The following is a 10,235-nucleotide window of genomic DNA, read 5'->3' on the forward strand; positions in this document are numbered from 1 at the left end:
ACTGGTAGGAAGTCCATCTTGGTGACATTTTGTTGCCTGTCCAAGCTGATGAAGCGCAAACACAACGACAACCACAACCACAACAACCACCAGCACCACAACCACCACCGCTATGCCTGCCACACAGCAAGTATGCAACCATTTGTCACTGCCTTATCTGTTGTGCACGCATGTCTGACGGACACTGAGCAGATCTTCGTGAACGCGGGTGGCCGGGCCACCATTGTGGCCCCCACCGACAATCGCCCCCGGGCGCTACGGCAAAAGGAGGCGAAGAAGATCCAGAAATAGCGGCAGGCCCGCAAAGGGCTGGAGAGCAAGACCATCTCTGGTGAAGCGCTGGTAAGTTCAAACCGAAGGCATTGACAGGTTGGCTCGAAGCGAAACTAATTTTTTTGCCTGTCGGCAACAGCTGCGCGAGGCCGAGCGCCTCGAAAGGGCGGCCGCGGCGGAAGAAGCGGAGGTGCGGCGAAAGCGGGAAAAGGCCGCAGAGCTGCGGCAGAAGGCCGAAGCCCTGAGCAAGGGCGAGGATATGGGGGTGGCTCTCGCTCTGAGGGTGAAGGAGGCGAGTGAGAATGATGCGAAGATGGAGTAGTTGAAACTAAGATCTACGGCGCTGGCCGCCGGTTTGTTCCCGACACTGCAATCAATTTTTCTCCTTGAGTACCATTGTAGCGTAGTGACCAACGAAGACGAGATATCTAGGCAGCCAGTCCACCCCCCAAGACTTCCACACAGCAGCGCGCCCGCGGGCTTCAGCGTCCAGTCGTGCAGGTCGGACAACCAGTTCATAGCGCTGAGTTCGCCGCTGGGGGGGCTACGAGGTGACAGGGGACGAGAAAGGAATTCTACCTGGTGGAGCTTGAGTTGGCGCGGCTGGATCAAGAAGAGCAAGTCTACTTGATCGCTATCATACGAACTGGGGGAGATAGGGATTGTGTGTGTAGATACGCAGCAGCCATGCTTTTGGTCATTTGCGCAATCCATATCCGCGGTTCCTGAAGCATCGTACAATATGATGCAGACGGACCTGAAAGGCATATATATACCTACTCCACGGTGAAGAGAGCAACTGTCGATCATAGAACCTCGAATATGTATGTTATGGTACACTGTTAATCCAAAGATCTTTAACCCATGAATTCAGCGATCAGAAAGGACAAAAATTCCGAACACACGATGCCTCCTTCCTCTTCTCTTGCCCTTTTCTCCACATTCTTGAGATATTTAGCGCAGAAAGTCAGTAAGCAACAAAATAGACTTCAGTCTCCAAGCCTTAATCTCTCTGTCCTAGTAGCTCATATCGAACGTTAGAACTCGATGCAGAGGGGCGCAGGAGGTTCATCAACTGTAGCAGGTTCAGTGAGATGGGGGGAGGTTAGGGCTCCCAAAGCTGCTGCTCCTGTTGCGGGCGCGGAAACGCCAAAAAGAGGATCCTCGGGAAACCCGTCCACCCCCCAATACTTCCGCAAACGCTCCCTCAGCAATTCATACTCGGCGCCAATCCGCAGGGCCTTCATATTATCGAAGTCGATGATTGTCGATGCGCGCCCCCCGTACACATGGTACCGCTGCAGCCCGTAATCCACAATCACGTCGGCGGCATCCTTGATCTCCTGGTCGATGTCCTCCACCCGGAACTTCTGGCCCGTGCCGGTGAGGTTGGCACTCGACCCTAGCATCAACTGGCCGGCCTCGTCGTTCAAGCGGCCCAGCTCTACCAGCAGGGACCCTCTACCGAGATAGATGGCCAGGGTGTCATTCTTGGTCGTATTCGCCAGGGTTGCCGGGGTCAGCTGCTGGAGGAGGGGGTGGTCCGCGCGGAAGGGCGCGACCACCCCGAAGGACATGTCCATATCTTGGTGTAGTGTGCGTATCATCTTGTGCCGCGCTGCGGAGAGCAGGTGGAGCTCGCGGTGGAGCTTGTAAGTCCCGATGATGCCCTGCGCGTGGCCGGGACGGCGTCTCTTGGCTGCAAACGCTCGTTGGATCGCCTCGGTCGATGAGGCCATGAGGCCGTAGCCCACTTCGGTGGGCACTAGGGCTACCCCGCCAGATCGGAGGACGTCGAACACGCGGCGTGCATCAGCTTTAATGTCCGGGTGTTGTCCCGGTGCGGGTATGATCTTGGGTGGGGTTGATGGGTCCATTGGATGCGGGGTGGGCTTGTTGACGCCGACTTGGAAAGGGATAAACAGGGAGAAATGGTGTAAAGATACACTAGGTCACGAGATAAGAAAGATGGGGAGTCATTTCATTTAAATGATTCGACTTTGGGCCTAGAGCCGGTCGGACTCCGCGAGCTAGGCTGGCAAGTCCTGTACGTGTCTTATCCATACAAAGGTCCAATGATCCTAACGAGGGGTCCACATCTCACGCAAGTGGGGTGTTTGAATAATAAGTGTTGCCCTCAAAACCGGCACTAAACCTCTAATGGTAAAGCTTCAAGCTCCCTTGCCCAAGGGCGAGAATCTGTTGATCCGATGCTTCTATCAGGGCATCTAGGGCTTCATTTCAGCTGAAGGGGGACACAACTATGAGGGAGTTCGCAAGAGAAAATTTCTCTGAGGATGCCTGTCTATGCCGGTTCGACTGTCAATAGCAGCTTTGGTGCTGATTACAACCGTAGATCCAGGCTTCTTTATTTAATATATACTATATCTCGAAACGTGCTCACTCGGCAACCGTCCAGTGGACAACATTCGATGCCGGGACAACCACTTTCAGGCGGCCTCCATTATTTCTAGGGTACACGACCGGTCCCTCCAGCTTCCCGCCCGGCGGCGTGCCAGTCATCGTGACGATCGTCTGCGCATAATCCGCGCGGATCCCCCAATCCCACCAGTCCCGCGTCTTTCCCTTGAACTGGTACCAGAGTCACTCGCCCCCTCTTAGGTCGTCAGGAAGACTGCCCCAGTCCACCGCAAGCTCCCAGGAAGTTGACTAGGGTTCTCCCGGAAAGAGGACACAGATCGTCCGGTGCTCCGGACAGGTTGATCTGCTGATCGGGCAGGTCCCACCACGGCGGTACCGTATCGCTGCCGTAAAATCTCTCCCATTCGTCTGGTGCATCCACAGTCTCTTGAGAAGATCGATCGGGGTTGCGACGGCGATAGATGCGTCACTGAGTGGCGAACATGCGATCAAATGCGTAGATGTGGAATGTGATCGGCCGGGCCTTTTCATCGGCCGTTCGGGCCTCAGGGCTATCGGATGCACCGTGGTATATCACTCGAATGGACATTCCTCTCCTCCCGGTCCGACACATGGTCGGGTTGCAGCCGAGTCCGAGACTCAGAACTGATGCTCCAGAACTATGGCGCAGTTAGCCAAGCACATCTATCCTCCCGCTGGACTGGAGATACTCACACTCGCTCGTCTGGACCGATAGGCGGCGGCGTCGGAGGTCGCCCAATTGGGGGCATCTCCCCTTCGTTCACGAAAAATGTGACCGATGCGCTCCCTGGGTTTATGATCGCGGGCCGCTTGGGCGGCTGCTACAGATTCGGCTGTACCCCGTCCCAACAACGGTGTGGGTATACCCCGGCTGTAAGATCAATTCCAAGGCATGCGGCCAAGACATTAGCTGAGTCACTGCACTGCGATCCCATTTTACCCTGGCCTATTCTACCTAGAATGAGGCTGGCTCGTTGCGGAATTGCTGGGCTCTTGGGCGTGGGAAATATGGAGACTGCTCCTCCACACCAACCCGCTCGAGGCTGCTGCTGTTTGACTCGTGGCGTAAGAGGATGAACTCCTCCTGGCTGGGATCAATGAGAGGTAACCAGTCTAGCCAGAAGGCATGGCCCGTTGTTCGAGTATTCTCGCCGTTTCAGTTGCGGTTTGGCTCGTCAGTGCGGATGCGGCGGAGAGTGATGCCGACTAAGAAAGGTCGGTTGTAGGGCTCGGTCCAAAAGATAGGGTTGCGGGGTATGAGTTCTACAACTAGCTGAGGGACATTGAAAACGTGTTTGTCCTTCTCCGTGTACCTATGTACGAATCCATAATGCCACTTATGGGGCTATTGGTTGGAATTGAGAGACCAAACCTTCTTCAGGTGGGAGTAAAGAGAAGTAAAGAGGGGAAGAAAGTCGCCAAAGCCACAAAATCCTTGAGATTTAGGGTCCAGTGTAGTGAATTAATGATAAGAATCCCCGCTAATGCGCGACTAGGCAAAATGAGATGCTCGCCACTGTCAGATTCACCAAACCAACGAATCTTCAATGCAATGACAACGGCCAATATGAGATAACACAGGATGTCATGCTTATTCTATATTTTGGTGCTCAAGATGAAACAAATCTACTCTTCCCTGCCTCTTACAATCCCACCACTTAGCAATAGCCACCATGATTCACGCTGCCTACACATCGAGATCACAACCCATCTCAACCTGAATTATACTACTACAGGCCTCACACCCCCTCGAGTCTGCGGCTTCAGCGTCCCCAGCATAATCTGCTGTGACCGCCAAGCCGCCCACTCATTCACCGGCCTCGTCTCCTCTGCCTCTCCCTCCACCAAGCGGGGAATCTTTCCCCCCTGCAGCCGTCGCATACTCGCCTGCTTTGCCGGCCGGACCAAGTACGCCACGCTCTGTCGTGTGACGCCTGCTTGCTCCCCGGGGGCCGCGACAACCCGATGCAAAGAACTGCGCAGCAGCTCCCCCGTCCACTCCACCAGCGTATCCCCGAGGTTGACAAGTGCGCAGCCCGGCACCGGGCGCACGCACCGCCAATTCTCGTAGATATTGTCCTGCCCTGCGGGGAGGATTTGCAATCCTCCAACGACGTGGAAGAGGAGGGTTAGGGTTCCGATGTCGGTATGGCCGCCTAACGTGATCTTCTTGGCGGTGTCTTCGGTTGGGGTTGTGGGTTGTGGAGGACTGCAGAGTAAGCGCACACTGGTCTCGGATTCCTGGTTCAAGGGACTGAGTTTCTCCAATGTGCCTGGTGCAAGACCCAGCTCATGGTCCAGAGTGGCGAGGATGACTCCCAACGCAGCAGAGGCTTCCCGAATAAAGGTCTGGATCTCCGCACGTTTCTCCTCTATGGGCGGCGCATTGACCCGAGCCGGCCGGTTGCCAAGTATGTCATCCTGGCTGATGCTGTACAGATGCATGTGGTCGACCTTGCCGTCGTCTGTTTTGAGGGCGCCTATCCTTTTGTACCTATCCGCCCACGCAATATTATTAGATCGTTAGCCATTGCTCCGCACTGCACCCTTCTCTCGGGTCTCTTCGTTTCTTCTGATGAAATGGGGCTGTGCAACGTACCCCGTAAGATCTCTTGGCGCATCATATGCATACTGATCCAATGTCGCCTGATCCAGCGCGAAGAGCTCGGCGTCCAGATCGAACATCCTCTCCGCTTGGTGCAGCAGGCGCGCGCCCTGGTCATCATCGCGGAGATCGAGGACGAAGAACCCCCATTCACGGGATGCGGTAAACAAGTTCTGGGACTCGGTGGGGTCGTGGGCTTTTAGACTATGCAGTGATATTGTGGGGAGGGCTACCGTTGGTGTGTCGTCTGGAAAGGAAGGGGCTTGCGCGAAGTATTTTCGAGTTGGCATGTTGGTTTTGCTGCGGTATTGATGACGTACAGTGGTAGTGGGAATCTAATCAGATTGACAAGATAGTCATATGCTAAGGGAGACGACGTGCGAAGGTGAGGCTTATATCTTGACGTCTGTTGGGTTAGATCTGGGCATGTACGATGACGCAGTGGGGATGGGGCGGGGAAGCGGGAGAGAAAGACGGTTCGGGCATCTCCATCTGGCCGCTTACCCGTCCGAGGACGCAGCGGATCAAGCAGTCTGGGTAGTGCTTATTATGCTTAGTCGGCCTAGCGTTTAGGCCACTATCCTTTCCGCTCGCCTACGTCCTATTGGACGTTATTGTTGATCAGTAGCTGGTTGTGGATAGGAGTCAGATAGATGTACAGGTCATGTTAATTGAGGGTGAGCAGGACCACTAAGCTTGTAGGTGATCGGATAATGCGGGTAAATGGCAGGTGTGGCAATGTGCGATATGAACCCTAAAGGACAAAGTTCTCCTACTATTGTATTCTATCTCTATCTCTAGCATTATCCTTCATCTCTATTAAACGAACGCTAAGGAAAGCTACTGAGAAGCCGCCAGAGCCTCATCATTCCACCTGTCCCTCGTCAGCAACCATATCCTCAATGTCATATAGACAAAAATAACAGAACTTACGAAAGATACTTCCCCGACAACTCCCGAGGCGCATCAACCACCAACCGCGCAATAACATGCCCCGGCTGCTCGGGTCTCAGCAGCCCTCCATCCTTGTGGACGGTGGTAAAGAACGAATGGAACTGCCGATCCATCTTCGTCGCAAGATCCTCCCGGATGCCCCGCTGCATCTCAGTGTCCACGATCCCCGGATCCACCGACACAGAAACCACCTCAGGCTCTTCCTCCCCAAGTGTCAGCGCCAGATGGTTCATGGCCGCCTTGGTGGCGCCGTACAAGCCCCATCCCTTGAAGGCTGACACGGAAGCCGCGGATGAGGTGAAGATAATCCGGCCCTGAGAGGCACGGAGGGATGGGAGAGATGCTTGTACCTGTTGCTTATCGTTAGTTCTTCTGAGATGGTTGATCTTCCAGGGGTGATAGTGCGTTGACGTACGAAAGCAACACAGCTAAAATAGTTGACGTCGAACCCCTGCTTCCATTGCTCGGGGTCCGCCTCGGCCACACTCGCCACCTGCCCCAGAGTTCCGTGATTCAGCACAAGTCCGTCCAGCTGTCCGAAGGACTTCAGAGCCAGATCGACGGCTTTCCGACCGAGCGAGAGATCGGCGAGATCTCCGCCCAGAACCTCGACTTGGCTGGGATACTGCTCTTTCAGGGCTTGGAGTGGGCCAACGCTCCGTGCGATGACGACCAGTTTGTGGGATTGCGGACTGCTAAGGAGGTACTTGGCGATGGCGAGGCCAATGCCTTGGTTGCTATTAGCCTTGGTGGGGAAAGTAGGAGGTTGGGATGATGCAAGAGGTGCAAGTACCGCGCGAGGCGCCAGTGATAATGAAGGCTTTTGGGGACATAGTTGGATCTCCTTTATTGGGTGCTGTGTGAGGTTGTCTGAAATTTGATAGTTGACTGTAGTGGAGGGAACCGGTTGAGTCGGAAAGACACGGTGGTGGGCGATGCTGACTAATGGGCTTCCGTGGCTGACCGAAGCTGTGGCTTCCCTAGAGACTATGTGGGGAAAAACCTGAAGGCTGGAACCCTAGAGGGATCCACTTAGTTGAGACCATGTCATTTGCGGCTAGTGAGGGTTGTGGATGGAGCAAGGTGAGCTTATCATCTATTTTGACTTGGAGGAGATGTTTCGAAGCATCGAGCTGGAGCTGCTTGGCTTGTTAGGGTTTCCGTGTTGCGTGACTCGGCCTGGGGCAGGAATGGTTTCCGGGTTCTGGATGGAGGCTTACAGTATCTGAAGATGCCCTCGCTCCTTATCGTCCGAGTTTGGGAGCAATCTGTACACACTGTGCAACAGTTGGTCTCTTGCGATTTTGAACAAGGCTCTCTCCGAGGGAATTGATGGCATTTCAGCCTTCTTGACCAGGCAGGTGCTACCCCGCACGTATGCTCAATTCATTTATCATACTTTGTGCTACTGGACAGCTCAATAGACTAGTGCTGACGACAGAGGTTGGATTGAGTCAGTCAAGCACGAACGTCACCCAAGATCGAGTACAGACAGCACGCTTCACAAGCCACTGATCTTGAATCGGCCAAGCATAAATAGAATATTCCCTCCCCCTCTAGGCGCCCATCTATGATCCTTGCACGCAAATGTCAGCTTGGGGCAGCGGTGCTTCACATGGCACGTCTATTGCCTCGGCGATCATAGAGTAAGAGCATGATATAATACGGAGGCCTCCTATAGTATCACTTCAATACTTAGTCCAAATCTCAGATGCGCAACCATGGAGCAGACCCAGACAAAACCACTACCCGAACCATTCAAGGATTGGCCCAATGACGCCGCGGTAGGTCTCTGTCCGTGCCTGATTACGATCCCTCATAGAAACACACTAAATACTTCGCTGGTCAGTTCGAAACGACGGCCGAGCAACGCGAGCCCATCGAGCTGCCCGTGATCGGCTCATTCCCTCTGCATGTTGCGGGAATTCTATACCGGACCGGACCGGCTAGCTACAAAGTCCCCGGATCCAAGTATCAGCTCCACCACTGGTTCGACGGCTTCACGCAGCTGCATCGTTTTCAGCTTGTGCCCCAGTCTAGCGAGTCCTGCAAGGTGCTCTACAACTCCCGTCGTCAGGTCGATGCGCTGATTGAGGAGGTGCGCAAGACGGGCAGCCTGCGCGGCATGACGTTCGGGCAGAAGCGAGACCCTTGTGCGAACTTCTTTCAAAAGGTCAAGGCAGTCTTTGAGACCCATTTGAGACCACCAACCCGGAGATGGTAAATGTGGGAGTCACGGTGCATGCTAATGTAGGTCGATATTTATGCCGGGTGCTCGATTCCATCTTTGTGAGGGAGCATATGGACTAACAGGCGAGAACAGGTCCCAGAATTCCGTCCAACCTCAAAGTCCCTTCTAGGCAGCACGGGCAAGGGGGATTCGCGAGTCTAACCACTCTGACCGATGCGAACCTGATCAAGCACGTATGCTGCGCACTTGCCCCCTCCCTCCTTTTTCTAGAAAATGGTGTAAGTATCCAGAGCTGACAATTAAACCCCGTAACTTAGATCGACCCCGAGACCCTCGAGCCCCTAGGAGTAACGCGGTAGGCAGGACTGCACCCCGCGCTAAAAGGCCCGTTGTCCAGCGCACATGCTGAGCTCGATCCCATCACAGGCGACCTATATAACTACAATCTTGCCTTCGGCCGCCACGCGACATACCGCGTGTTCCGGACGTCGGCCGCCACCGGCAAAACCGAGATTCTGGCCACTATCACTGGGTTCGGCGTGCAGGCGGCCTACCTGCACTCCTTCTTCTTGAGCCGGGACTATGTGATCCTGTGTGTTTGGCCGGCGCTGTTCGTGGCCGGGGGCGTCAAAGTCCTGTGGGAACGCAACTTGCTCGACGCCATGCGTTTCGACCCCGAAACACCTACACGCTGGTACGTCATCGACCGGAAAGATGGGCGCGGAGTTGTTGCTACCTTTGCCAGTCCGGCGTTCTTCAGCTTCCATACCATCAACGCTTGGCAGACGGACGATGCTGATGGAGAAGAAGAGGGGCCGCGCGACGGGACCACAGACATCATTTGTGATCTCATCCAATACCCCACCGATGAAATGCTGCACCGTGTCTATTACGAGTCCCTGGTCTCGACGGGACCGAAAGTCGAGAAGTACTATGGAAGTGACCGCTCGCGCCCTCGCCTTGTTCGCTATCGCCTTTCCGGAATTCCGTCGACTGGTCACCGTCAGGATACTCGCAGGGAAAAGGGAAGGAAAGATCGTCCTGACACTGCCTGGCCTCTAGCGACGACCGAATTGACCATCGCATCCGATGCCGTGGGCGATCTACCAACGATCAACCCCAGATTCACCGGCCGAAGGACGCAATTCTTGTATAATCTCTGCACGCAGGGAAAGGTATGTGTCTATCTTCTTTTCTCACGTGGCCTGTTTTGATGTACTGATTCTGGCTGATCGACCTCACGCGTAGTCATCGTTCTTTGATGGAATGGCGAAAGTCGATGTCGATACCCAGGAAGGCACGATCTGGTCTCGAGACCGACATACCCCAGGGGAGGCAATCTTCGTGCCTGACCTCGGGGCCGCGGCCGAGGATGAGGGGTTCTTGCTGAGTGTGGTGCTAAATGGGGATACTGGGATGAGTTATCTGCTGTGTTTGGATGCTCGGACAATGACGGAAGTGGCACGAGCGGAGTGTGGGGCTGCCGTTGGGTGCGGATTTCACGGGTCTCATTATCCAGCTAAGTAGGGCTTGTGAACCGTAGATCCTGGGTTTGAGGTGGGGTAAGTCTGCTGAGCTCGGGTGACGATGTACTAATCCTGATGTCCAGGGTGTATAGGCAGCTGAATAGTTCAGACAAAAGCCGTCGAGCGAGGATAAGCGAGTATCAATTAACGGGTCGGTAGAACTCATCCTATTTGAAGCTGCCCACTTTGCATACTTTGCTAGGTGCAAGGAAAGACATTACGGCGGATCTCGGTATCTCTTGACGAATTTTTGTACATGTGTCTACCCAGAAGTGTGCCAGAA

At 54.5% G+C, this 10,235-nt stretch overlaps 5 protein-coding genes across 5 annotated transcripts; 2 read left to right on the forward strand and 3 right to left on the reverse strand.

Annotated features, from left to right (window-relative positions):
• Positions 1-112: 112 nt before the first annotated feature.
• BO86DRAFT_401118 (uncharacterized protein) lies at positions 113-595 on the forward strand (the record flags this gene model as incomplete). The annotated part of the gene is made up of 4 exons (XM_025673754.1): positions 113-130; positions 193-225; positions 292-342; positions 413-595. 4 exons carry the CDS (start codon positions 113-115, stop codon positions 593-595), a joined length of 285 nt encoding a protein of 94 aa, XP_025526016.1.
• A 681-nt stretch (positions 596-1,276) lies between these two features.
• Positions 1,277-2,150, reverse strand: BO86DRAFT_420251 (uncharacterized protein; the record flags this gene model as incomplete). The annotated part of the gene is made up of 2 exons (XM_025675187.1): positions 1,277-1,348; positions 1,422-2,150. 2 exons carry the CDS (start codon positions 2,148-2,150, stop codon positions 1,277-1,279), a joined length of 801 nt encoding a protein of 266 aa, XP_025526017.1.
• Positions 2,151-4,262: 2,112 nt separating this feature from the next.
• Positions 4,263-5,571, reverse strand: BO86DRAFT_433751 (oxidoreductase; the record flags this gene model as incomplete). The annotated part of the gene is made up of 2 exons (XM_025675866.1): positions 4,263-5,170; positions 5,276-5,571. 2 exons carry the CDS (start codon positions 5,569-5,571, stop codon positions 4,399-4,401), a joined length of 1,068 nt encoding a protein of 355 aa, XP_025526018.1. The 3' UTR covers positions 4,263-4,398.
• Positions 5,572-6,071: 500 nt separating this feature from the next.
• On the reverse strand, positions 6,072-7,125 carry BO86DRAFT_390511 (SDR family oxidoreductase). Its single transcript, XM_025672407.1, has 4 exons — positions 7,029-7,125; positions 6,651-6,964; positions 6,215-6,585; positions 6,072-6,155 (listed from the first exon to the last, which is right to left on the reverse strand). The coding sequence occupies exons 1-4, from the start codon at positions 7,066-7,068 to the stop codon at positions 6,122-6,124; spliced, it is 759 nt and encodes a 252-aa protein (XP_025526019.1). The 5' UTR covers positions 7,069-7,125; the 3' UTR covers positions 6,072-6,121.
• Positions 7,126-7,956: 831 nt separating this feature from the next.
• On the forward strand, positions 7,957-9,953 carry BO86DRAFT_420254 (carotenoid oxygenase family protein; the record flags this gene model as incomplete). The annotated part of the gene is made up of 8 exons (XM_025675188.1): positions 7,957-8,019; positions 8,085-8,417; positions 8,453-8,485; positions 8,549-8,659; positions 8,744-8,781; positions 8,824-9,422; positions 9,489-9,601; positions 9,675-9,953. 8 exons carry the CDS (start codon positions 7,957-7,959, stop codon positions 9,951-9,953), a joined length of 1,569 nt encoding a protein of 522 aa, XP_025526020.1.
• Between the last annotated feature and the right edge of the window lie 282 nt (positions 9,954-10,235).

The sequence above is a fragment of the Aspergillus japonicus genome, assembly GCF_003184785.1.
Source record: "Aspergillus japonicus CBS 114.51 unplaced genomic scaffold BO86scaffold_37, whole genome shotgun sequence".
Classification (NCBI taxonomy): Eukaryota; Fungi; Ascomycota; class Eurotiomycetes; order Eurotiales; family Aspergillaceae; genus Aspergillus; species Aspergillus japonicus.

Excerpts from the sequence above, each read along its gene's own strand:
- BO86DRAFT_390511 (XM_025672407.1), bottom strand. The coding sequence starts at position 7,068 with ATGTCCCCAAAAGCCTTCATTATCACTGGCGCCTCGCGCG. Across the intron at positions 6,965-7,028 it reads TATCACTGGCGCCTCGCGCG|GCATTGGCCTCGCCATCGCC; the intron begins GTACTTGCACCT and ends ATAGCAACCAAG. Across the intron at positions 6,156-6,214 it reads TTGTCGGGGAAGTATCTTTC|GTGGAATGATGAGGCTCTGG; the intron begins GTAAGTTCTGTT and ends GACGAGGGACAG.